Genomic DNA, 26657 nt, shown 5'->3' with positions numbered 1-26657 from the left:
GAGTAACTTCAATAGTCTCTTTATAAGTATTTGCAAGATGTCATAATGTTAATGTCCCCATAACTTCTGATGGCAATGAAAATGATTCTCATTCAACAGTTAGATGGTTAAGGCTCCCAAAACGGAGTGACAAAAAGTTAAACTCCAGAGTTTTAAATTCAGTACCTTTTGTCTTTTTCTTTATGTATGTTTATTTTAGTTTTTATTACGTTGTTTTCTTATATCAAATTTAGTAAACATGATATTCTGTGATCATTATTTTGCCTGATATGGTAAAAGTTGAATTCATTCCATTTTTCTTTTACATACTGCTCACAAATTAAGCTAGATTTTACTTTTAATTTTTGAACATGAGACTATTTATGATGGACTCAGGGGAGTAAAGAACAAGAGTTCTCAGTAGAAAGGAGTCCATCATTGGCTCTATCAGAAGGTTTTTTTCTGATTTAAAACCATAGCCAACACAGTTGAATTTCTGGGCACCATATACATTGAAATTTTATTTTTTATATCAAGACTATTTAACAAATTAATAAATAAAAGAAGGAAGGCCTCCAAACACCCAGACATATTCTTTTTAAACTTGCAAATGTTTTGTAAAGGGATTTCTTAAGTCCCTCTCCCAGGTTAAAGGGAACTGTTGAGAGGAAGAAAGAAAAAAGAGGGTAGTAATGGAATGCTTTCCTAAAATGATTGGATCACCAATATATAAGTGAACATGATTTACAAGGCTAATACTTTTATCTTTTGTTCCTTCCACATATGTTTCACTTTTCAGTGTTTTATTTTTCTGCCAACAAAATGCTATTTTGCAATAGAAATATTCTGGGTCATTTTGGAAAAGCTCACTTCTATTTCCATCCAAAATTCCTGGTGTTGGTCTTTTTAAAACTTAGGATAAAGGGCAAAATTAGTCAAAATTACATTTTCGCCCTTTGGGTAGGAATACTTTATTAATAGTAATCTTTTCTTCAGATTATTTTATTTTTCTGAAAGTCTTCTAGACACATGCATATTTTTATGTTCTGTTTTGGTAAATACCAGTCATTCCAAATGTAGATCGATGGTATAAAATTACTTGCTTTGAATATAGTCACCAAATATGCTCCATCCCCAGTACACAGCACTATACCAAGTACAAGGTGGCAAGTTATTCTCAGGGATAAAAACTCTTCTAATCACTTAGTGAGCCCAATTTTTACTAACGTGATTTATTAAGGCCCTATCAGAGGAAAAAGAAGAAATAAGGTCTAAAAATTAAAATAATGACTCTTTACATAGTTTTAAGCATACTTTTATCATAAGACACTTATTCTCTGAAGCAGATAATGAGTTTGTGTAAGATAATACTGTGTTGATGCTTTTAAGTTGTGTGCTCAGACACTAAGTTATGTGTAATATTATGGAAGCATAAGAAGTTTTAGCTTTTGTCATGGACTGATTAGACAATAAGCTAAAACACACAGACAGACTATATTTTTTTTGCGGCCAAAGATTAAACTGATATTTTACCATATTTCTACTCTTTATTACTGAGTTTTCAAGGAACTATCTGGCCTACTAGGCACATTTTATATGTACCATAGTCTCTCTTATATGTACCAACAGTCTCTTCATGCTGTTCACTTGTATTCTATCTTGTTGCCTACCACATGCTTTAAAAAACAAAAACAAAAACAAAAATAGCAATCAGTAATTTGCAAAGAGCTTTGAATTTGTCCCTGTGAAGGCTTATTTGTACATTGTAGTATTATTGTTCCCTGATGGTGATTCTAGTAAAAACACATAGTCACATAATTGGAAACACTTTTCAATAAATTCTGGAAGGTTTTCTTCTCTTCTCCTCTCTCCAAACTCCTAAGGGTTAAAAATGACCAGAGAAACTAAAATATGCTTGTTATAGGAACTTACTAGCTCAGTTGATAGCAGTTCAGTGATGGAAATAAAGGCTTTGAAGGAGAATTTGCACTCCAAGGTATTCCAATAGACAGCTTCAAATCCAGAAAGGCTAAGCTGATGCTGGTTACCCAGATACGGAGGCAAGTGACATGTTTGTTCTACTGTAGGTCGAGGGTCAGGCTGGTGTCCACTTTCCTGTCGGTAGGTTATTGTAGTGGTGGCCAATGCAACAAGGAAGATGTAAAGCTGTTTGTAGAACCAGATTCATTTCCTCAGAGAATCTTTAAAAAAAAAAACCTGTGTCTTTATTCCCTGTCAGTGGAAGTCTGACTGTGACTGGTGTTGGTATTTTAGGCTTGGGTATGATTTTTATGGACAATGATGTGAAGTGATTAAGAGATGTAAATGATGGAAAGAGGAGGCCTTTTCATATATGGCGATTTGCATTCCCCGAGATTTGGTACAAAGGGAGAGACCCAAAAGACCAGTCACAGTGGCCTCTGATCCAAGCTTTTTGCTTTCCCTAGAAGGAAAATGTCAGAGCTGAAGGCTGGGAAAATAAAATATGTGGAAGACTATTTCAAGTGTCATAAGGACCTGAGAATGGAGAGAACCAAAGCACAGTCTGATGTTTTTGAAAATTAGGTTAAGGCTGTGTGCCATATAGAAGACGGTTACCATTGTTGAGTACCGTAATATTGGAAGGTACTGCCCTAATTGCTTTATGTACTTTCCCTAATACAGTGGTTCTTAAACCTGAACATGCACTAGAATCTCCTGGAGGGCTTGTTTAAAAAAAAAAAAAAAAAAAGATTATTAAAAAAAAACAACTGAGATTATTAGCCCTATCCCCAGAACTGAGGTGTGGCTCAATGAATATTTGCATAGCTAAGAAGTTCTTAGGTGGTAATAACTAGCCAGGGAGCATACTTAGAGAACAAATAAATAAAAAATACTTAAGATAACCCTATGACGTAGGCATTAGTATTTGTATTTTACATATTAGTAGTCTGAACTCAGAGGTTAAATACGTTAACCAAAGTCACACAGTGGCAGTATTTCAGGTTTCTTCCTGACTTCAAATCTTTCTCTACCTAATCATACTTTATTAAAAGATAAAGAGATAAAGGATAGTGAACAAAACAAGGGAGAATTAATGCTACTTGACATTGGAGACTGACTAGCAGAGCAGGAACATCAGAGTTCTGGTGTCCCAGCTGGGCTATGATCTTGACCATTATGCAGCGAGGCTATTTTCTGGTGTGTGAATTAGAGAAAACCTTACTGTTGTTTATCTGAGGTAGTCAGCAGGATTGTCAATGAGCTCTGAGGAAGCTTTTGCCAAGGCAAAAGAGTCACAGAAGATGAAAGGTTGATATTAGAAGTTGACGATATGAAAGCTAAATTGGAGAAAATAAAGAAGAAAGCAAGTACTTTTTAATGGTAGTTACATCAGTTACTTAATATGCCTCAAATATGTGGAGAACAGAACAAAAATAGACACATCATTTTCACAAATCCATGAAGAAAAAATAAACAACAAATAGGAAGATCAGTGAATATAATTGTATTAGAGCATTCAGTCTTCTCCCCATTCATTGTATCACTGTGCGCAGCATTGTGGCTGAGACCATGTCCAGGGTTTCATTCTCTGTCATCTCGTTATTTTCATACATAGTGTCTGCAGTCAACTGTATTGTCAATCTCACATCTTATATATCAAAATGAAATGATAAATTATTTTATTATAGTGAGATGTTTATGTTGATTCTATTGTTCTCCTTTAAAATCTCCAGAAAAATGTTATCCGTCTGAAAAGAAATGGCTTGGATTTCACGAGCACATACTTCAAGGAGTTAATTTTTATTGTTTTTATAAGTTACTATTCTGATAACACTCCAGAATTTTGAAATAATTTTACTTTTACTGCAGAACATAGTCTCACACTGTCAGTTATTATTTAAGGCAAAATGCATGTCCACACTGGAGGGTTTAAATACTTAGAGGTAGAATTTTAAAGAAAATATGTCACTATCTTGAGGTCTGTGATTCCATCTTGGTAATTTTCTTACTATTATTTTATTTTTTAAGCAAAGTTAAACCACCTCCACAAATTTCACCCAGCAAATCAATGGGCGGAGAATTTTGTGTGGCTGCAGTGTTTGGAACGTCCAGATCATGGTTTGCAAATAATGCAGGTCTGAAAAGAGAAAAAGGTATGTAGCTTACTGAAGCTTAAACTTGCCTTTAGTAAAACTCATAGTGGTTCTCCTTGAATAATCTTGGACCCACTGTTCTGTAAATCCGTGTTTCCATTCAGTTAGCATGTCTGTCCTCAACTATGCAAGTCTTGTCAAGGAGAAAGGCTGTCTTCTCACTATAAATATGAAATAAACTTTTAGTCCATTTGAATGTTTGTATTTTGTTTTGTTGGCCACAGTCTACCAGTGTCCTCAACACTGTTAATTCCATACCATTTTTTTTCTATTTACATTTTTGACAAGCTAACTCCATGCCATTGCCTCTGAGGTATGGAGAGGAAAACCCTTATTATCCCTATTTCAGAGACGAAGAGCTCAAGATCAGTGACTTTAAATACCTTAGCTAAAAGCACCAGTTAGGAGGTGATGGCTTCAGAGTTTGAACCCAGATTTTCTAAAGCTCAGTCTTTACTTTAAAAAACAAAAAAACCACCAACTACTTTGTTATAAATTAAAAGATAAAAACAGGCTCCCACTCAGAAATGGGAGCCATCTTTTATAGTAACCATTGCTCCTTTGAATTTGTAAAGTTTTTTTTTTTTACCCCTGCGTCAGTCATCAAGATCAGTACCTCAAATTTATATAATTATGGTTTTAGTATATTATTCCTTATGTTTCTGTGTAGAAGAGTGCCTGCATTCATGGAGCAGGTATTTAATTTTTAGTGTTAAGATTTTGTCCCTATTATTTCAGCACTATTAAAGTAGGTCAGAAACTGAGTTGTTAGCGAGGCACTTTTCTGCTGAGTTCCACAGGCTGTATTGTTCTTGGCAAAATGGCTCTGCTTTACGCTTAATACTGGCAGTCAGACATCAGCCCTCTCCCTCGTTATCGCCTTTCTGTGACCCTTTCCTTGGAAATAGGATCTCAGGCACAGCAGGTTCCCTGCCTAAGTGGGAGAGGGTACAGTAAAGTATGCAGGCCTTCCATTTCCTTATCCCATCTTTATTTTTTTGTTACCTCCTTAGTTTTAATGACGCTATCAAAATGACTTTTTGTTACGAGTTAAAACCCTCTGTGAAGCTCGATTTCAAATGCTTCTCCCTTCTGTTCTAATTACCCTTTTAACTTACTACTCCTTTATGTCCCACTGACTGGTCGTTAGCCATTTTCTCAAATCAGCTGTAATTGATTCCTCTGGCATGGAGATAAGGTGACCCACCCAGCATTCATGAGTGATTTTATATGCTCCTAGGTTTACTGTAAAACCCAAGATAGAGGACTAAACCTGTTTTGGTAGTGAGGACATGTGTACTCCTTATAAAGCCGTTTGATTAGATCCATATACAGCACCTGACCTTAAAGTATGCATAGTCTTCATTTCCTAGAGGGGCCAGTGATCCCATGGAGAGGAAAGAAGAAAGAGGATTTGGTAGGGAGGACTTGCATGTTTTCCATTTTGTTTATTTTAATCCAGATTTAAAAGACAAAGTTTTCTGAGAGAAAGTAGAGGAGAAGTTAGGCTAATTTAAGCATACAGAGAGCCTCTCATGCAGTTGAGTTAGTATATCTCGTATAACTAAATCTTAGTCTGTACAATGTTCCTTTCCAGTCCGTCCTTCCCTGTCCCACCTGATGTTATTCATTTTTTGTAACGTGGAACAAATTACGTTGCAGACAAATACAAAAAACTGAAATATTGTTTCACTGTGGTAGAATTTTGAGTGTATTTTCAACATTCTTAAAATTAATTGCTTAAGATTTAAAAATATTTTGATAGCCCAGAGTTTCTCGTATTCATTAGCATCTACTTCTAAGAGGCAACCTTTAGGCAGGGGAGGCACCGCGTGAAGAATTTCCTGCTATATTTTCTCTCAACAGCCTCAGAAAGGTCTCTTTCAGCCTCTGAAAGGTCAGTACCTTATAAAATTTATGCTGTGCTCCTTTTATGCCATTATCACACAACCAGGTTCTCTTTTTCTGTTTGTAGATCAGTCCAAACAAGTTGTCGTTGAATCTCTCTACATTATTAGCTGCTATGGGACCTTAGTGGAGCACATGATGGAGCCACGACCACTCAGCACTGCCCCCAAGATTAGTGATGACACCCCACTGGAAGTGATGACGTCACCTCGAGCCAGCTGGACTCTGGTTAGGTAGTACCTCCTTCCATTGTTTTTAGCGGCTTTATTGAAGTATAAAATATTAAAAATATACAATTTGATAAAGTTGACATATGTATATATCTGTGAAACCAGCCCCATAATTAACATTATAAATATATCCATTGCCCCCAAATGTTTTATTTTGCCTTTTTGTTGTCTTTCCCTCCTGTCCCTCTTTATCCCTACTTCACTTGCTGAGCCCAGTCAACCACTGCTCTCTGTCACTAGAGATTAGTTTATACTTTCTAGAATTTTAATAAATGGAATCATAGTGAGTGTACTCTTTTTTGTCTTACTGCTTTTCACCCAGCAGAATTATTTTGATCCACCCCTGCTGTTGCATATATCAGTAATCCTTTTTTGAGATATAATGTACATATAATCCAGTTCATCCATCTAAACAGAATTTTCAGTAGGTTTCCCCACAGTAGTGTACCTATCATCGCAATCAATTTTCATTACCCCCAAAAAGAAACTCTATACCCATTAGCAGTCACTCCTCATTTCCCCCCAACCCTTCAGCCCTAGGCAATTGCAATTTAGTTTCTATCTCTTTGGATTTGCCCATGATGGACATTCCATATAAATGGACTCATAGAAAATGTGACCTTTTGCATTTGACTTTCTTCATTTAGCATAATGTTTTCAAGGTCCATCCATGTTGTAGCATGTATCGTTCCTTTTTGTGGCCAAATCATAGTCCACTGCATGGATATGCCACATTTTGTATCCATTTGTTTAAACATTTTGTTTATCCATCAGTTGATGACATCTTCACCTTTTTAGCTGTCATGAATTATGCTGCTAAGAACATTTGTGTACATATTTTTGTGTGATCATGTGTTTTCAGTTTTCTTTGTTGTATGCCTCCTTTTGAATTACTTTGTCCTTGCATCTTTGTGTTATATTTTTTAGGACTTGGGTTGTTTTCTGTCTCACACAGATAGAACTTTCGTGCTTTCTCTGTTCCTATTCTCATGTTCACTGAAAATAGAGAGTCCATTGGAACAGCCATTAAGGGGACTGGAAATTAATATAAACAAGATTGTAAGGTTTCCTTTTAAAGTGATTCCTCCCCAGGATATAATGGCTAAGCACTGTAGAAATGTTTATTAGGAATCAGAATCCTTCTTAAAAGTACATGACCATTAGAATACTTATAAGCAAGTATTAAAGAGGGAGAAATAAAGTCTAGAATAATACCTGTTCAATTTAGTGTACAGTGGTGCAGAAGAGGCAGAAAAAAATTTGTCCTGACAAGTATGGAAGGAAACAGACAAAAATGGATATAAAAATGATCCCTCTCCTTTTGACATTTTAAAATATTCTTCTATTGATTTTTGGAGGCTCCAGCATTCTTTACTACTACTTTACTGGACTAGATTGATCTGATCAATATCTTATTTATCAAGCTATTTAGGAGCAGGCAGATCTAATTGAAATTACTGCACCATCGTTGAAATAAATGACTTATTTTGGAACTCAACTACTAATTAGGTCTGTAATAAGTCAACCATTAATTTAACTGCATGGTGTTTTTAAAAAAAACACTTTACCTGCTTCATTTTATCTTAAAATATACACATATTCTGAGAATAGTGAGCTCTAATAGTTGTCCGAAATTAGGTAAAATTGAACTACTTAGTTGTTGCATTTGAATTCTACACTCTCTCTCTGTCCAGTGCTTTGAATGTCTTGTCTATGCTATTGGAAGGTCTTCTGCCATTAAACTAATATCGGCTCTATGTGATATCGGCTCTTTTCATTCTTTTTAAGCAGATGGCCTTGTATTTCAGGTTTCAGCACTCCAAGAAGTTCATTTTAATGATTGCAAAGATAGTGTGAGTTTATATCAGAGTCTATAAGTGGTGACAGTGATGGTGATTTACATCCCATCTATTAAGCTTAAATATTAATATTCTTCGGCTGTTTACTTAGAACTCCTCAATGGAATGAATTGCAACCACCATTTAATGCAAACCACCCTCTGCTCCTCGCTGCCGATGCGGTCCAGTATTATCAGTTCCTGCTTGCTGGCCGTAAGTAGTTCTCATTGTTTTTTATCTTCCATACAGTATTTTGAGATTTCATCTTAAAATGCAGACTTTCAATGCAGCCATGCGTACAACCACTGGTCCATAGGCCATAGGCCGTCAACAGATTGAGGCCAGTAAGATATTTAATGCAAATGTAAACCATAAGCCTTAGCACACACGAAGTATGCCTCTGGTTATTCATATTCCTTGGCCATGAGATATACTCCTGCAATTATAAATGTTCATGGAGGTGTAGCTGATCGTCTCCAAAGTTTTGTTTCTAATTGGGATACTAGGATATAATAAACTTCACTGTGAAAGTATCAGCAGTTTTTCTTTTTGTAGAATTTTACTTGGAATAATGAAGTAATGATTGCGACTCGATGGGGTATTTATTTGTTTCTTTACTTTCATATCTAAGCCCTAACACTTATAGAGATTGATCTGCATTCTTTTTTCGTATAAGGGAAAAATGTACAGTGAGCTAGAAACAGCCTTTTTTTGTAGGGGAGATGTAGGAAGACAATTTAATATTTATTATCCAGTTTATGGCCATTGAATTAAAAATTCTTTACAATTATAATTTAATTTTGTGGAATTGACTAGATCCTTAATTTCACTTGATAGCTGTGAGCACTGTATGTTTTTAAGAAACTTCCTAAAAATCAACATTGACATGCTTTTAATGGAGTTTTGTTATGTTGAACTTACTATCTTGCCTGGCTGTTTTATGCAGCATGAAGTAAAATAGTTCTAAAACTATTTTATTTTATGCTTATAATGTGTTACATATTACACTGGAAACAGAGAAAACTTACTGACTTTCCTTGAAATTTCCGAAACTCCATAATAGTAACAGATAGTTGGCAGTCTTGGTCTCTTATAAAATTGAACTCACTGATTCTTCCAGCATGTATTTACTGAGTGACTTCTATGTGTCAGGCACTTGTGATTTAAACATGAAGAGTATGTTGCTTCTTTTCTCAGTGAATTCACTAATGCGGGAGACAGGCATTTAATTAAAATGTAAAATAAAATGAGATGGGTCTATTAGTGAATTGTGAGGGCAATGACTTTGGCTGCCAAACCCCTCACAGAGGGGTATAGTAAGTCCTTTTCAGGTTCAAGAAGCAGAGTATATAAAAGTTGTTAGGTTCTCGGTTATCGGAGCATGTATTTAATTTTTATCATTTAAATTAGAAAAAAATGTAATTTGTATGATATCAAATGAAAATCAGGAGAACATTTCCCCTTGTCTCTCAACAATGGTGAAAATACTGTTGAATTAAGAAGAGTTGACTCAGAATTAATACTGGTTTTCTTTGTTTTGTTATTTTGATATTTTGTTATTTATTGTGTTCAGCAGACAAACAGTAGCAAGCCCCAGATATATAAGACAAAGATAGAGGCATAAACCCAGTGCAGCTCTGTCCCTTAATTCTTGTGTGCTGGCAAATTAAGCTGATTGACATTACTTGATTTTAGCAGCTCTAAACACCTTTGTCTAATTCTTAGAGTTACAGAGATCCCCGGGTGCACAGTTTAAGAACTACCACTATAGGCAGTAGCAGCCATCACATGTTTTCAGGCATTGGAATGAGACCATCAGAATTGCATTTTAGAAAGATCACTCTGGCAGTGTTGTCATGGGAGGTTCAGAGGGGAGGGTGGGGGGTGGTGTGGAGGATCTGCCATCCTGGAGCAAGGTGAGAGGGCTTTAATTATATCTGTATAACAGAGAAGACAGGACAAACCTGTGACATGCTGCAGAGTTGGAATAGAAAAATAATTAGAGATAGGTTGAAAGAAGGTAGCCACTGATGATTCTACAGTTTCTAATTAAAATGTAATATAAATGCATTTCATGTTAGGCCATTCCAGATGTACTAGCTTGGGCCAAGGATAAAAAGGTCCGAGTTCCAGTTCTAAACCATCTCTCACTAATTTGATAGTTTTAAAAGATTAATGACAGTGCTTGTTCTTATAAAGGTGTTATTATAGTCAATGAAGAGATGCTAAAGTTCTGTAAAAACCGTAAAACATTTTAAGCATCATTTTGTATCTTTGTTTCTTGTCTCAGAAGTACTGAATTCCAAATAATAGACTTCATGGATTTAATAATGAAATACCTATTCTGACAATGCAATATTGGCCATGTTGTAATATCTGTTATACAAGTGATGGATATAATTATTTTGTTTTCTCTTATTTTGTGAAATGTCACTGTAGATATAATTTAATAGGTTATAAAAACACCTAGGAGCTAGGTATTTTGTAATAATTACTATATTACTTCTTTACATTGATGGTAGAGACACAGAATTAGCTTGATTTTAAAGTCCTGTTTTCTTATACAAAGAAAGGCTATTTGTTTGAGAGTCCTTGGACATGCCCGTATATTACAGGACTGAAGCAATTAAATATGCAAAAGATGGACATCTGCGTCAGAGGGAGTAAAAGCCTGAAATACAATTGGTAAAAGCAGTGCTGGAGCCAGTTTAGAGAGAATGTCTTTACCTGCCCATCTGTTGACTCCTTTATGCAAGTTAGAGCTTCATTAAGAAGGCATTCTTACTACCCTCTTGCTTACTCTCCAATCATTTGAGATGATGTTGTGACCTCTCAGAGCACAAGGATACCATACCTGATGCCAGGGAGCTTTTTGTTTTACTTAACCATATTGGAAATCACCTCTTATTTGCCAACCTGAAAAATTGATGAATATATTACTAAAGGTATTCTCAGATATAACCATTTGGAGTAAAACTCTACTGCAAACTTCTCAGATGTTACATGCATTTTCTTTTTGTATTTGGATCTGTGGACCAAATGAAGCAGACTTGTACAAACTCCGGAAATTATAATAATAGTAGACAAAGCATGATGTAAATGGAAATGGGAAAGAGACTTTGTCTCAGGCAGAAGAGAGTAGGAGAGCAGGATGTTTAGCAAGGAATCCCCACTCCCCTTCCAGCCCTGTAATCATAATAAATATACTGCTAGTTGATAAACAGAGTTCTGAATATGTAGCAGAAGGGCAACTTGCGGGGGGAGGAGAAAGGAAATTTGCCTGAAACACTAAAGACTTCTCACCTGACTTTAAAGTGAAGAAAGTAAAAACTCTAAATTTTTTGTTCTTAACTGTAGTCACATTTCCTACCTATGTTATTTGAATGGGAATGATGCAAAATTGAGGCCTTTTGGTCTATCAGAAATTGAATCATACCAGAATGCTGCTTATTCTGTAGAGCTGGAGATGTGTTCTTTGTTATTAGGTTGAACCATAGGGAATTGCCATTTTGAGTAAGTAAAACAGAAGTCAAATATCAACAAATTCAAATGGTTTATTTGAGTACATTGATTAGTTTAAATGTGTAAAATGAATATACCAGATGGTAATCTAATCTTGTTGTATGGCTCAGTAAAGGTAGAAGTCAAGAATATAATGTGAAAAAAAAAATGTTTGCTTTTGTCATAAGAAATCTTGGGAATAGTTTATAAAAGATTATAGCAGAGGAAATTAGTAATTTTCATGTTAACCCCCCAAATTTTTTCTCCCTTCTAAAAAATTATATACTGTAATTACCTTTTCTAAAATAGGCACTTTATTTCAGTGTATTACTTTGCCCAAAACAATGATAAACATTAGAAGAGACTAACAAATACCATCTAGCTTTGAATATGATCCCAAAATAGACAATAGCTTTCTCTTTAGTCTGCTTCAGAGCATCCCTAATTGTAAATTAAAGATAGGGCTTACTGAGTTGATTTGGGAAAGTTTTATTTAGGAGAAAAATAATGTTTCCTCCTTTTCTTTCAGGTAATTTGGCAGCAGCAGTATATTTAAGTTGCTGACATTAACTAGCTTTGTTGGGGGGAGGTCAGACTTTGAACTTCTTTCTGAGATAATCCATGGGTATGTGAGAAGTTCCTCTGTAAGCTTATTGAATTTTCCTTGTTAAATGGGAATAAGAGATCATTCAACAGAAACATAGCCTTGATACACAATAGAAACGTAACTGGGAGCCATAGAATCTCTCTCTGTTTCATTGGGGGACATAATTGTTTTCCTCTACCTTTACAAGTATTATAGGAAAGGTGAGGAGAACCTTTGACACCATATGGAAAGGAATGAGAAACACAGAAAATGGTTAAAACATATAATATGTGCTTTAGACTTGTTTCAATTGGATTTAAAATTGTGTATGTATGAAAATAATGTTTTTATTGGGTATTTCTCAAGGTTCCACTTGGGGTGTACCATTCTGCCTGAAACAACAACAAAAAGCAGAATATGTAAAACATACTGTTTTCGAGCCACTGGACACCAGGTATTGAAAGACAGTGGTTTTTGAGAGATGGGAACCAAACGAGGCAAGCCTTACAACTGCCTCCATTTATTGCCTTGAAAGAGTGTCTGGGCTGTACTGCAGTGGAGGTTGGGGAGGTGGAATCCAAGTGGAATACAGAGGACACAGAGCTGAGAGTCCAGTAAGACCAAGGAGGAGAAGCTACCAGCAAAGTATTATGAGCTATTTTCATAAATAAAGTTTTACTGTAACAGCCACACTATTTTATTTCATTTATTTGTTGTCTATGACCACTTAAAACTTATAACCAGAGATCTGAGTAATAATGACCCACAAAGCCCTACTTACTGTTTGCCAACTCTTAACCTAGAATTTTCTGGATAAGCCATAAGGGAGAATGGATCTGCACAGAATGTGGACTCTGAACATCTGCAGAGGGTCTTCCTCTAGTATTCTACACAGTACAGTGATTGTAGGAAACCACTGGAAGCCAAGGAAACAACCACCAGAGAATCCTAGAGGGTACAGTACCTAGAGCTCATCCAGGGTCAGGAATAGTGGCTCTAAAAAAGTGATTGTAACTGTGTTCCATTATGTTTGAAAAGTTAAGCAGAGACATGGGAAATTTTAAAGATTCAAATTGAAGTTCTAAATCATAAATCTTACATATGAAAGTTGTAGTGGATAAAATTGAGGATAAGTTAGAAATTATAGAAGAAAATACTAGTGAACTTGAAAATAGACCAAGAGAAGTTGTCCAAAATGAAACACAGAGATAACAATATTTTTAAAAAATTTTTAATGGTTTTATTTATTTTTTGAGAGAAATAGAGTGAGTGGGGGAGGGGCATAGAGAGAGGGAGACACAGAATCTGAAGCAGGTTCCAGGCTCCAAGCTGTCAGCACAGAGCCCAGTGTGGGGCTCAAACCCACGAACCATGAGACATGACCTGAGCCAAAATCAGATGCTTGACTGAGCCACCCCAGTACCCCAAAGTATTTTAAACAGTTTCACTGAGCTGTAGTATAACCTGTACTTGAAAGCAGAGTCCCTGAAAGAGGGGTGATATGACAAGAGAAATAGTAAAAAAAAAGTCCAGATCTGATTGACATAAACTATAAACTCACAGACTCGAGAAGCATAAATCTCAAGCATAAGAATCTTTGAAGAAAACCATACTAAAGTACATTATAATCAAATTGCTCAAAATCATTTAAAGTCTAAAAGCAGCTGGAGAAAAAAAAGATGTTATATACCTAGGCAAAATTGATAACAATGGCAGATTTAATGACAACTGTTAATCTAGAATTCTATCCCCTTCCCTCAAAAAATCCTTCAAAAGGAAGGCAAAGTAAACATTTTTTTCAGAAATACAAAAGATTTTAAAAATGATCAGCAACAGATATGTTCTGTATGGAATGTTAAAGGAAGTCACAGCAGAAAAGTGATACTCGATGGAAAGAAGTGAAGAACACTGAATATGGTTAAAACATAAAATATGTGGGATTCTAGGGAAATGATTTATGTCTCTTTAAAATTTACTGTTAACCCAAAAATAATATCAGTGTATTGTAGTCTTTAAAATACACACACACACACACACACACACACACACACACACACACACAAAAGGTATTGTAGTCCGTGTGTGTGTGTGTGTGTGTAAATGTATGACAACAGTAGCATTAAGGCATGGAGTGTGGGAAATGGAATTATCCTAAGGTTTCTATAGCATATTTGAGTGGTATAATATCACTTGAAGGTAAACTGTGATGTATATAATGAAATGTATGTGATATATATAATGAAACCAAAAGTAACCTACACCAAGAAAGGAAATAAAGGAAATAAAAATAAATAAACAAGATGATATAACCCTACTCATATGAGTACTCATATTAGTTATATAATAAACTTTGTAATAAAAAAAAAGTTTATATAACTGGATAAAAAATAAGCCCCGACTATATTCTGCTTAAGAGAAACATACTTGAAACCCTGAGTTACTACATTAATATCAAACTACATGAAAGTAGTATGATACACATTCTTTTCAAGTGCACGGCAATGACCAGGATAGACCATCTTCGAGCCATTAAACAAGTCTCAATAAATTTAAAAGCTTTCAAGTCATACAAAGTATATATTCTCTGATCACAATAGAATTAAGTAAGAAATGAATAACAGATCTCTGGAAAATCCAGAAATATTTGGAAACTAAACAACATACTTCTAAATAATACATGGTTCAAAGAGGAAATCAAAAGGGAAATTAGAAATTATTTTAAACTGAATGAAAATGACAACAGAACAGATCCATATCTTCGAATACTATTCAAGAAAAAAAAAGTGAATTGAATTATAAATACATGCAACAAATTGGATGAATCTCAAGGACATTATGCCAAGTGAGAAAGCCAACCTCAGAAGTTAGCTTCCTACAGATCTTAAAAGCACCAAGAGGAAAACATTTCATTTTTATAATATACTCAAAATGACGGAATTCTAGAGATGAATAACAGATTAGTGTTGACCAGGGCTTAGCGACCTTCTATTTTTAGAAGGGAAGGTATTGAACATGACTATGAAGGGTTAGGTAGATCTTTCTGGTGATGGCATAATTCTGTATCTTGATTGTAGGAGAGGTTACACAAAGTAACACGTGACAGAATTTGATAGAACTCTATACAAACATATTCATACCCTTACCTAAAATGAGTGTATATAAAACTGGGTATATAAAACTCGTGAAATCTGAATAAGTTCTGTGGATTGTTAGCATTAGCTATGTACTGGTTTTGAAACTAGGTGAAGTCTATGCAGAAGACTACTCTGTATTATTTTGTAACTTCTTCTGAATCTGTAATCGTTTCAAAATAAAAACTTTAAAGAAAATTGGGAAAAAAATGCATGGGGTGGCACTGCCTCAGTTTTCATGAGCAAATTTATAGGACTAGATAATGCTTAATGTAATGAAAGAGAAAGTTCTAAAAGCAATGACCTCAGCTTCCACATTCAGAAACTAGAAAAAAGAGTAAATTAAAGCAAAAGAAAGAATATGATGAAGATCAGAATGGAAATTGGTGAAATAGAAAACATAAAAACAGTAGAAAAAGTAGAAATAATATAGAAAAAACACAAAAAATCAATTAAACTATAATGTCATAGGGTGGTTTTCCTCTGCTTGGGGTTGATGAGATTCTTGGGTTTGTGCATTTACAGTTTTTGTGAAATTTGAACACTTTTATGGAATTATATGTTCAAATATTTTTTCTGTCACCCCCTTCTCTCCTTTTGTGATTCCAATTATATGTATGTTGACCACCTGATATTTTCCCAGCTTATGGAATTTTTGTTCATTTTTAAAAATTCTTCCTTTCTCTCTCTGATTTCATATAGTATCCTACATTTTTTAAAAAGTTTATTTATTTTGAGAGAGAGACTGTGCACATGCATGCTGGCAGGGGGAGAGGCAGAGAGAGAAGGGAGAGAGAATCCCAAGCAGGCTCCATGCCACCAGTGCAGAGCCCAACGCAGGGCTCGATCTCACAAACCATGGGATCATGACCTGAGCCAAAATCAAGAGTTGGACATTCAACCAACCGAGCTACCCAGGTGCCTCTCTACATATTTTAAATACATTAGGTCTTCTACTCTACTTTGCCTAATCTGCTGTTAATTTCATTCAACATATTTTTTAACTTCAGGTATCTTATTTGCCATCTCTAGCAGTCCCATTTGGATCTTTTTTATATCTTTCCTTTCTTTCCTCATCGTGTATATGTTTGAACATATGGAACATTTATTTTATAATAGAATGTTTTAGAATCCCAGTGTTCTAATTCCTTTTACCACTATGATGTTTCTTGGAGATTTTTCTGTTGATTGATTGTCCTGGGTTGTGTTTTCTTGCTTCCGTATATCCCTAATGATTTTTGATAGGATGCTGGGCATTTTCAGTTTCATATTGTTAAGTGGTGGATTGTTCTTTATTCCTGGGATGCATTCATATTATTTGGAATAAATTTGATTCTATCTATGCTTATTCTTAAGCTTTATTATGAAGGGTTCCAAATTGCCTTTTGCTGAGGCCTAACTTAGTTATTTTAGGGGATATGTAAATCAAGTCTCTCCTATGTGGCCAGTACTGGAAATGTATGGTCATAGTTATTTTTTAAACTTCAGATGCTTAAAAACGTATGTATTATCTTAATCTTGCATTACACCACATCTGCAGTTTTACTTCTATTTTTTGTCTCTAACATAAATACATATAAGAAAGATATATGTGAGTATCTTGTGATAAGTGCTGTGTTGATAGTATGAATTAATTGGTACAAAAGTTTAAAGAAAGAAGAAGTTAGTTATTAGTGGGCCTGGGGAGAAGTAGCAGAGGAGGTTTTTACCACTAAGATTTGGTGACTGAAGAAAAGGACAACTGGCTCAAGCAATAGCTTATGCCATTCATTGCAACATTAAGGGAACTATGTTGTCTGGAGAAGGAAAGAGAATTGGTGATTGCATTGTCGCTTCTGTGTTGGTACCTGTGATACAGTTCAGTACGCTCTTAGAAATTACCCCAAAACTTCCATATGTGTGTTTACACGTTGCAGCTCCCTTTTGAATTTTGTTTTGCTTTGTTTTTGCTTTTTGTTCTTTGGGTTTTTTTTTTTTTTTGGATGTAATTGGTAATTCAGGTATACTTTCTGTGAAATAATCTTATCTCAGAGAGTGTGTAGAAAGAAGCAATGAGGTTTCATTGTGATTCTCTAGACAGCACAACATGTCAGAAGGTGGTATTAATCACTTTTAAAGCTCCAACTGGAACATTACTTTTTTTTTTCTTAAATAGTTTATTGTCAAGTTGGTTTCCATATAACACCCAGTGCTCATCCCAACAAGTGCCCTCCCCCATGCCCATCACCCCCCTCCTCCTCTCCCCCACCCCTATCAGCCCTCAGTTTGCTCTTAGCATTCAAGAGTCTCATGGTTTGCCTCCCTCCCTCTCCCCGACTATTTCAAGGAATAGTGTTGCTCTGACAAAAATCTTAGTTTTTTATTATAGGAAAGAGAACTAAGTTCTGAGTTTCTTCTGAATAGCTTGGCTCTCTCTTGGTATGTATGCTTTCAAAAAATGTTATTGTTTTACCAGTCTCTTAGACTTCACTAGCACTTTTATTTTAGTCTTTATATATAATGAATGAGATAGTACCTAAAACTAGTATTGAGATTTATGTTACATATAAAAGTATGAAAATCATATGTCAACAGTGTATTTAAGACTAGAATCTAGAGATTTTGATTCTGTCCTACCAGCTATCACCATGAGAATAGAAATATATATTTTTCCTTGTAATATAAAGTCACTTTTGAGTTTAGAATGAAGTTATTTTAGAATTTTACTATCCTATTGTTTTATTGGTTTTACAATACAATGGTGATATATTTTGAACATATTGATACAAAAAGGAAAAAAAATTATTGGCCTTATCTCCTGTGGTCATTGTCAGTGCCTCGGAAAAGCAATTAAATATGCAGCGCTTTTCTGAGCTGCTCTCTTTTGAATGTGACATTAGATTTAACTTAACATCCTGGATTGCATTGCTACTGTGGTATGTACCAAGTATGATGGAGGTACTCAACAATATTTCCTTGCATTGTCCATAATAAATATTTGCCCAAGAGTGGGTAGGGTGGAAGGGGAAGAAAGAAATGTTTTTCTCTTGTAGAGGAAACTTGTAATGTAGGACTTATTTAAAGAGTATTTATAGTCTATTGTTGGTCATTGGGTGTGTCATACTGCTCTATCCAGGTCTGAATATCTGAGGTGGTTAAGAAACCACTTCAGACTGAATTGTATTTGAGGATTTCTCTTATTGATACTTAACTTTATCAACTGACTTATCCTTCCACAGAGAGATAATTTTAGTGAGATGAATGATGTTTTTCTTCAAGAGACTACAAGTTTAAGACATATCGACCCTGAATTTAGCCATATATATGCTGTATAACTTGGGGAACACTATGAAATTAAATACCTTTTCTTAAATGTAAAGATGTTGAATAGTGAAAGGAAACTGCCATCAGCAATCTGCAAACTTGATAAATTATGGATTAAAAAGTTTGGATTAGATTACCCTTTTCCCATATCCTTTCTCTTTGTGTCTATGGGAGACTTATTTCTTATTGATACCTGTATCTTTATGTAGAGCCTCACATCTATGGAATAGTTCATTGAGTTTTTCTGTTATTGCTGATTTATTGTCCAGATGTTTCAACTAGGAGCCCTTTCTGTTACAACGTAATGACCTATATATTCCATTCTGAAGTAAATCTTAGCATTTCTTTCATTTGCTTTAGCATTTTACCATTTGGGGAAAAAATAGTTTACCAGTCAGTTCACCTTCCTGTCTTAATCTTAAAATTGGTATGAAACAAAAGGAAAGTTTTTTTAAAGGGCTGTTTTGTATTTTTATATTTTTGTTGTTAATTTTTTAAAATGTTTATTTTTGAAGGAGAGAGAGACAGAGCATGAGCAGGGAGGGGCAGAGAGAGAGGGAGACATACAGAATTCCAGGCAGGCTCCAGGCTCTGAGCTGTCAACACAGAGCCTGACACGTGGCTTGATTTCACAAGGTGTGAGATCATGACCTGAGCTGAAGTCAGATACTTAACCGATTGAGTCACCCAGGCACCCCCCCCCCGGTTTTGTATTTTTATATGTATTTTATAAAATTGTAAATGATGTTAGTATCTTAATGTTCATTAGGTTTTATGACTTGCTTTTTTCAGGTGAAAGTATACAGTCTTTTCCATTGATACTATTTATTATTATAAGATTGGTAGATTTGACTGGGATAGGAAATTGATTCTGATAGATTAAGAAAAAATAATTTGTAGGTTATAAAGCCTCTAGTCTGTGAGTACCATGGCTTCTGATGTCATTTATACTATCCCACCTGAGTTTAAGGTTCATATATTCAGACCCTGATATCCCAGAGTGTTCATTTTGTCAGTTGAGTAGTGGGAATATAGGGTGGAGAGTATGGGGATATCAGTTTGACCTTTTCTTCAGAAAGAAGGAGCTAGAACAGAGTGATCTGTGTCTGCTTACCTGCGATAATGTTATGGGTTGATATTGGCAGGAGCTTGTGGTTTGATGTGCCATCACTTCCATCAGTAAGGTTAATTGCTAACAAATGACTAAATGGGAATTTAGGGGGAATGCTACAGCTGTCTGCTATGTTAGTGGTAACAGGAGTTCTGGCGCCATTTCAGGGTCGCTATTTGTGTCTGTCTATCAGAGTTAGAATACAGTTGTTTCTCTCAGTTTCAGCCTTCTCTATAGAATTTCTGTCAATTGTTTGACTCCATTAAGTGTGGAGAGGAAATAAAAGCCTGAATGACCAATCCACCAGGGGCTATGGATAGACCCTTTCTTTGTCCATACCCAGAGCACTGCATTAGGTCTCATTATCCATTTATAATAAGTGACCTTTGCCCCCTGGGTCATTGAAAAATATTCAGTGTGCTTTTCTGACACATAGGGCACCTTTCTCAGCAGACACATGAAACAATGGGACGTCTGGTAGTCTGGGGGACCAGTACACATTACAGGTTTTAAAATACCCAGCCTTGTGCCAAATCACTTTCACAATTTTTTTTCTTTGCTCTTGCATGGTTCATAAATGGACTAAGGGGAGTCTAATGTCTGGAAGATGAATGTAGTGTTCCTTTTCTTTCTTGTAATTCAAAAAAATTGTTGCCTTATTTTTCAGTTTTGTATTCTAGAAAGGGTTTGCCTTCCTCTCTGCTTTTTATTTTCTGATAGAGAAAGATTGAGTTTTAGAAGTAGTGCATGGAAAGAGGTATCATCTTTGGAAAGTATTTGCCAAATATGCCCAGGTGCTCTGAAGGTTATCTGTGACATGTGAAAAACCTGTCTTCTAGTCCTCTGCTCTTCCCAAACTGGTAGTGGTTAAATCTCCCATTGAAAAGTTTGAGAAAGGATTTGACCCTTTCTTGGTCACTATAGTCCAGATTTCTTCTGTGATATGAACTGGGACCCCCCGATCACAAATCCTTGCACATTTAATTGTTCTATCTCTGGCCCCTAGTGCATAGATAGACCCAGAAAAGGGTGGAGATAGCATAGTAACTAGCAGATGAAATATATTTCCAAAGCAAGAAAACTGTCATGTCCAGAACTTTACACTCTGTAAAGTGAAGCTTGACTAACTCTGTGGCCTTAGTTAGTACAGTATCTGTCTTAAGTACTGTGGGAGTACTTGCCTGAAGAATGTTGGGATAGGAAAAATAAAAGATTGAGACTACCTCCTTAGCAATTAATCTGCAGACGTTTTTAGAATAGGGGGAAATGTTTATAGAAGTACTTTTTAAGTTTAACATGCATACATTTCCTTAGTAAAGCCTTGTTCCTCTCTTAGAAGCCTACTTATTTTGCATTTAGTGTCACATGTTTTGGCTTGCTAACTTTATTAAAAACATATGAGACACACAGGGAATGAGAGAAACCCAGCTGATTACAAGGAATCAGCCACACTATCCAGTGGAACCCAGGTATCTTTATTCCGGCAAAGTACTTGCTATTACGTGATGTGCTATGGCATGATCTCAGATATTGGGACATAGAGGTGTTATCTCGCAAAAATAGCCTGTGAGCCTGTGAGGTTTTTTCTAAACCAGTTATGGAAAATGACTTATGGTTAACCTTTGATCAACATGGGTTTGAACTGCGTGAGTCTACTTATATGTGAATGATTTTACAGCAGTACTATAAATTTTTTAAACTCTTTTTTCAATGTTTTATTCATTTCTGAGAGAGAGAGAGAGAGACAGTGTGAGCAGGGGATGATCAGAGAGAGAGTGTGAGACACAGAATCTGAAACAAGCTCCAGGCTCTGAGCTAACTGTCCGCACAGAGCCTGACGCAGGGCTCGAACCCACGAACCGTGAGATAGTGACCTGAGCTGAAGCCGGACGCTCAACTGACTGAGCCACCCAGGCGCCCCCACAGTACTGTAAATTTACTTTTCCTTCCTTATGATTTTTTTAAGGACATTTTCTTTTTTCTACCTTATTTTATTGTTTATTTGTATGGTTTCTGGTCAACAGCAAGCAATTAGTAGTCGGTTTTGGGAGAGTCAAAAGTTATATGTGGATATTTGACTGTGAGGGGTTTGGCACCCCTAACGCCTGCTTTGCTTAAGGGTCAACTGTAGTTGTCAGAACTCTCTCCATGACAAGAATTAATATATTAACTGGATTATAGCACCATTTGACAAATTGCTTACTAAATACATCAAAATTGATTGGACATTCTGTATTTGAATTGACAAATGGCTGCATTAAGAGAAGGAGGGAAATCCATTAATTATAGCTGCTCTCAACCATAGGAAATATAATCACATAAATATGGATTTTGTTAGAACAGAAATCTCTACTTTATGGTAGTGTTGCTTATGTGTGTATCTACACTTCTTTACCATTAATAAAAGGGCTACTCTTACCCTCTGTCCTTTAATTGATACAAAAATAAAAACAATTTCTGCTGTGTTATTGTCTCTGGCCCTACTGACTGTAAAATAGTTTTTAGTTATTATTTCAGAAAAGTGGAAAATACCAGACAGCCTCTGTAGTTGAGCCTTTCTGCTCAGTTCTTAATTATATCTCTATTTGTCCGTCTTGCCATGTGCATTCTCATTTAAGCCAAAGCTTTACTTTAGCTTTGATGTTGTATAGGCTTTTTATCATCACTGAATTTCTCCTTTTTAGAAAAAAATGTTTCCTCATGATCTGTCTTACTAAAGGTAACCATCCAGTGACCGAGGCATAAGGGAGGTGGGTGAATGCCATAGATTGTCTCTTTCCAGTTTGAATCTGTTCTCTTTATTGTTGTCATATGACAGGAGGCTTTTTACCGTGTGATTTTGTGGAACTTGGTGGAGAGACAAGAAACACTGAATTGCCTTCATTGCTTTTATACCATCGGTTTCTTGCCTTTTCCACTATGCTTTCTTTGTATTTTATGACCACATGAAGAACATCAGAATTGCTCTTATAGGATGTCAAGTCTGGGTCAGACTGAGATTTATAAGGAGTATTTTGAGGCAAGTGGGCTTTTTTTGTTTTGTTTTTGTTTTTCTTCCTGTTGGGCACTTTGCTGCCTTCCAAGCCTATATTCCAGTGCCAGTGGTTCTTCCATAGTTATGTCAATAGACTTTTAAATATAAAATCAATTCAGTATTTTCTAACATGAAGTCTTCTAATTGCTCAAGGGTATTATAGAGAATGAAGAGTTGCGGCCCAAAGTACTTTCTTTGTTTCTGTTACTACATGTAAAGCTCCCTTGAATGTCTGTAACTTCCTTGTATTGTGAACTTCTGATCGAGGTAATTTTTCTCCATTGTTTGATAGCTTTATATGGTTACTCAGATCAGGATACATAGATGTTTATTAAGATGATAAAATGATTACATTAAATTAAGGAGCCATGGAACACAGAAATCATGCAGACTAAATCAATGATACAGGTGATATTAGAGGATAAACATCTTTTACATCTTTATATGAAAATTTTAATTTAAAATAAGGAACCTATTAGGTAAAGCCATGATTAGTTGAGGCAGTTTATACTTCAGATTAAGAACTTGGTCTTTGGGCCTTGCAATTGTAGCTTCCATTTCTACTAAATGTTGGTGATTTGGCACAAGTAACTTAACCTCTCTGGCCTTTCGAAATGGGAAATTAATAATACTTACATTATAGGTTGTTGTTAGATTAAGTAAGATTATTCATCCAAAAAGCTTCACACATTATCTTGGATAGAAAAAACCCCTCAAGTACTAGAGATAGCTGTTAGCTGTAGTTGGTATTAATAGGAATAGTATCCTTGTTTTCTCTGGACATCTTTCTTACCCCTCTCAACTCGAAGTGCTGCATGACTGAGAGCCTACCAGACGGCACGGCTGAAGATCCTTTGTTGTTAACAAACAACAGTGAAGATAAAACACTTGTGCTGAATCATATCTCTTCTGTTCTTAAGTGGTCTTCTGGATAAGTGTGGCTCCATCCTAATATGTGTGCATTTTCCAAGCTATAGAAAGAAATTTTACTTAGCAATTCTAATTTATTGATATAAATTGAAAATTCCTCTTAGACTTGTTTTCAGTATCTTCATTCCCTTAGTAATTTCATAGAGAGTGAGATTTTTCACGGTGTCTGCTGCATTCTAAAAGGCTTTACCCTGCAAGTCCTTTGTGATGGTTGTTGTAAGGCTCCGAAACTTTTACTTGAAAGGTAGGACCCTCAACCTTAAAACTTCCGAAAAACCAGATGAACTTTTATTTTCTGCAAGATTATCATTAAAATCACTGTTCACTATTTCCAGGAAGCCTTTCATTTTTTTACTTCATGTTCTTTGAAGTTTATTATAAACATGTATTCATATATTAATTAGGTGATTTTCAAAAAAATGTTAGCAAGCAATGAGAGAGAAAGATAAAGAAAGAGAAAGAGGGGAAAAAAGAAGGCAGCAAGAGAAAGAAGAGAGGAGGAAGGACAAACTATTTCAGTTTGTTATGGAGAATAGAAATTAAATGTTCTTTGGTAAACTAGAGCTAAAGGAACTAACATGAATGATTCTCACACATACACTGCTGTGTGAAAACAACATAGTTCTGAATACTTCACATATCTTATACCCAGCCAAGAGAAGAATCAAGATGACTGTGTCAGTCTGCAGATCAAGAAATGTCTGCTCAGTTGTTTTCAAACATTCACACAACAGTCTTTTAACAATGTTTATTATGGAAATGTTCGAGCATACACAGAAATACAGTGACTAGGACACTGAAACTACCTGTTACTTAATTGCTTCAGCAATTAACGTTGTTCCTCTCGTTTTCCTCTGGTTTTTAAAATCTTTTTTTTTTTTTTTTTTTTTTTAAGATTTTATTTTGAGGTAATCTCTACACCTGACGCAGGGCTCTAACTCACAACCCTGAGAGCAAGACTTGCATGCCCTACTAAGCCTGCCAGGTTCCCCCAAATCTTTTTTTTTTTTTTTTTTTTTAACGTATGGCAAATAAAGTATTTTGAGAAAGCCCACCACTCTTGTATCTTTTCATGTACAATTACTTGAGTGTGTATCTAATGATAAATATTGGAAGAAACATAATTACTGTGCCATTACATAATACATAGTTTGTGCAGTGAAGACGATTTGTGGAAATAACTCTAGTAGTTTTACACTGTAGAGCATTAGAGGAGAGAGCAAGCCTTGGAAACTGATCTTCTGCATTTGGAAAGTGAGAAAACCCTGTGGTTGTTGTAGGCTGCTATTCTCTGCCTCATTCTTTCCTCCAGCTTCTTGGTTCTTTGAGTTTTCTGATTTATTTAGAGGTAAAATTTTGAACATGTAGTTTCTCTATTGTGTGGAATGCATCATGGATCCTTAATGATTGTTTGGAAAGATTTTTATTATATCCTTAAGTATAGGTTGCAAATGTTGATGTCTTCCACATCTAAAAGCTTTTAACTCTCCATGCCAAGGGAACTTCACCTCTTTTGCTTAGGCAAGAGAAAATCTGTACTTAATTCTTCCTGCTGTATAAGGATCTGGATTTACCTAATATGTAACTAGATAATAAATAAGTGAAGCATGGGAGAAGCTGCATTAATTCTTTGCAAAAAGAAAAGAGATTTTTGTTGTTTTTATGTTTATAAACAACTGTTTTCCTTTTATTTTTGTTTGTTGTACTTTATTGTGAGGGCTGGACTAACGACATTAGAGTGTTTGCTCTTCAACTATGCCATTAGAGATGGGACCAGGAACAGTAAGTTTACAGTAACTGGCCTGTTTCCTACTTGTACAAATTGTTACATTGATGACTGAATTCAGTTTAATGACCCAAAACAGTGATTTTTTTTTTTTTTTTTTACCTTCAAGACATCAGTTCACGGGGCACCTGGGTGGCTCAGTCGGTTAAGTGTCTGAATTCCGCTCAGGTCATGATCTCACAGTTTGTGGGTTCAAGCTCCACATTGGGCTCTGTGCTGATGGCTAGCAGAGAGCCTGGAGGCTGCTTCAGATTCTGTATCTCCCTCTTTCTCTGACCCTTCCCTGCTCATGCTGTCTCTCTCTCTCAGAAATAAATAAAACCTTAAAAAATTTTTAAATAAAAAAAAAGACATCAGTTCACAATAGTTTCTGCAAATCCTCTACTCCTCTTAGTCTCTTTGCAAAGGGTATTCTGTTTTAGTAGTCCTTGAATTTAGAATGGAGAATTGATTATTCCTGAAAGAAATGCATCTAGCATACATGGTTATCTGTAAGAATACATTTGCCATTATTGAAAAATTTCAGCTCATAATTCTACATAGAATTAGCATTGGCAGACCTCTGGCTTCCAGCAAACAGTCATTTCCCTCAACAGAAACACATACTACCACATGTTCTTGAGCAGTTGCTAAAAGCTGGTCCCATATTTGATATGTGTATGTAAATAGAGAGATAATGGTAAATGACTACATATGGAGCGAGTAGGAGAATGAGTGTATATAGGCACTTCCCCAATGCCCCCTTAAAGAAAATATCACTAGCCCTAAGAAAATAGGGGGGAAATGCATGACTCATTATGCAATAAACTCAACTTTTGTTTCATACAGTAGTTTCCACCATTCATTGGTATGCATTCGATTTCTTTGTTTTCCTTTCTTGGCTTCTTGGATCGCCTGCACTAACCATATCAGTTGTAGTGTGCTATTCCAGGACTTTTTATAAATATAAATTTTAAATAGGTACATGGTAAATACAGTTCTAAAGGTATCAAGGAATATTAAATGAAAAATAATCTCATTATTTCATTCGGTTTCATGAGGTGCCCAGTCATCCTCATCCTCTCCCAGGAGGCAATTGCTATAACTGATGTCTTGTATTCTATATTTCTGTAAAGGTGAGCTTTGATAAGAATGGCTTTGTTGTTATTCAGACTTACATGTCTGGGTAGATTCTGTGACTCATG

General features: G+C 35.6%; 1 protein-coding gene across 8 annotated transcripts in view; it reads left to right on the top strand.

The window, feature by feature from the left end:
• Positions 1-26657, top strand: part of BCAS3 (BCAS3 microtubule associated cell migration factor) — a 599290-nt gene that overhangs the window by 293787 nt on the left and 278846 nt on the right. For all 8 annotated transcript variants that reach the window (XM_039255980.1, XM_039255983.1, XM_039255979.1 and 5 more), the window contains 3 exons: positions 3991-4115; positions 6091-6256; positions 8204-8304. In XM_039255980.1, the coding sequence (XP_039111911.1) occupies positions 3991-4115; positions 6091-6256; positions 8204-8304 (392 nt within the window). The remainder of the gene's footprint in view (positions 1-3990; positions 4116-6090; positions 6257-8203; positions 8305-26657) is intronic.

Source organism: Hyaena hyaena, unplaced genomic scaffold (genome assembly GCF_003009895.1).
Source record: "Hyaena hyaena isolate Hyena2069 unplaced genomic scaffold, ASM300989v1 scaffold_553, whole genome shotgun sequence".
Classification (NCBI taxonomy): domain Eukaryota; kingdom Metazoa; phylum Chordata; class Mammalia; order Carnivora; family Hyaenidae; genus Hyaena; species Hyaena hyaena.
The sequence above is the reverse complement of the archived record's forward strand: the minus strand, read 5'-3'. Positions and strand labels throughout refer to the sequence as shown.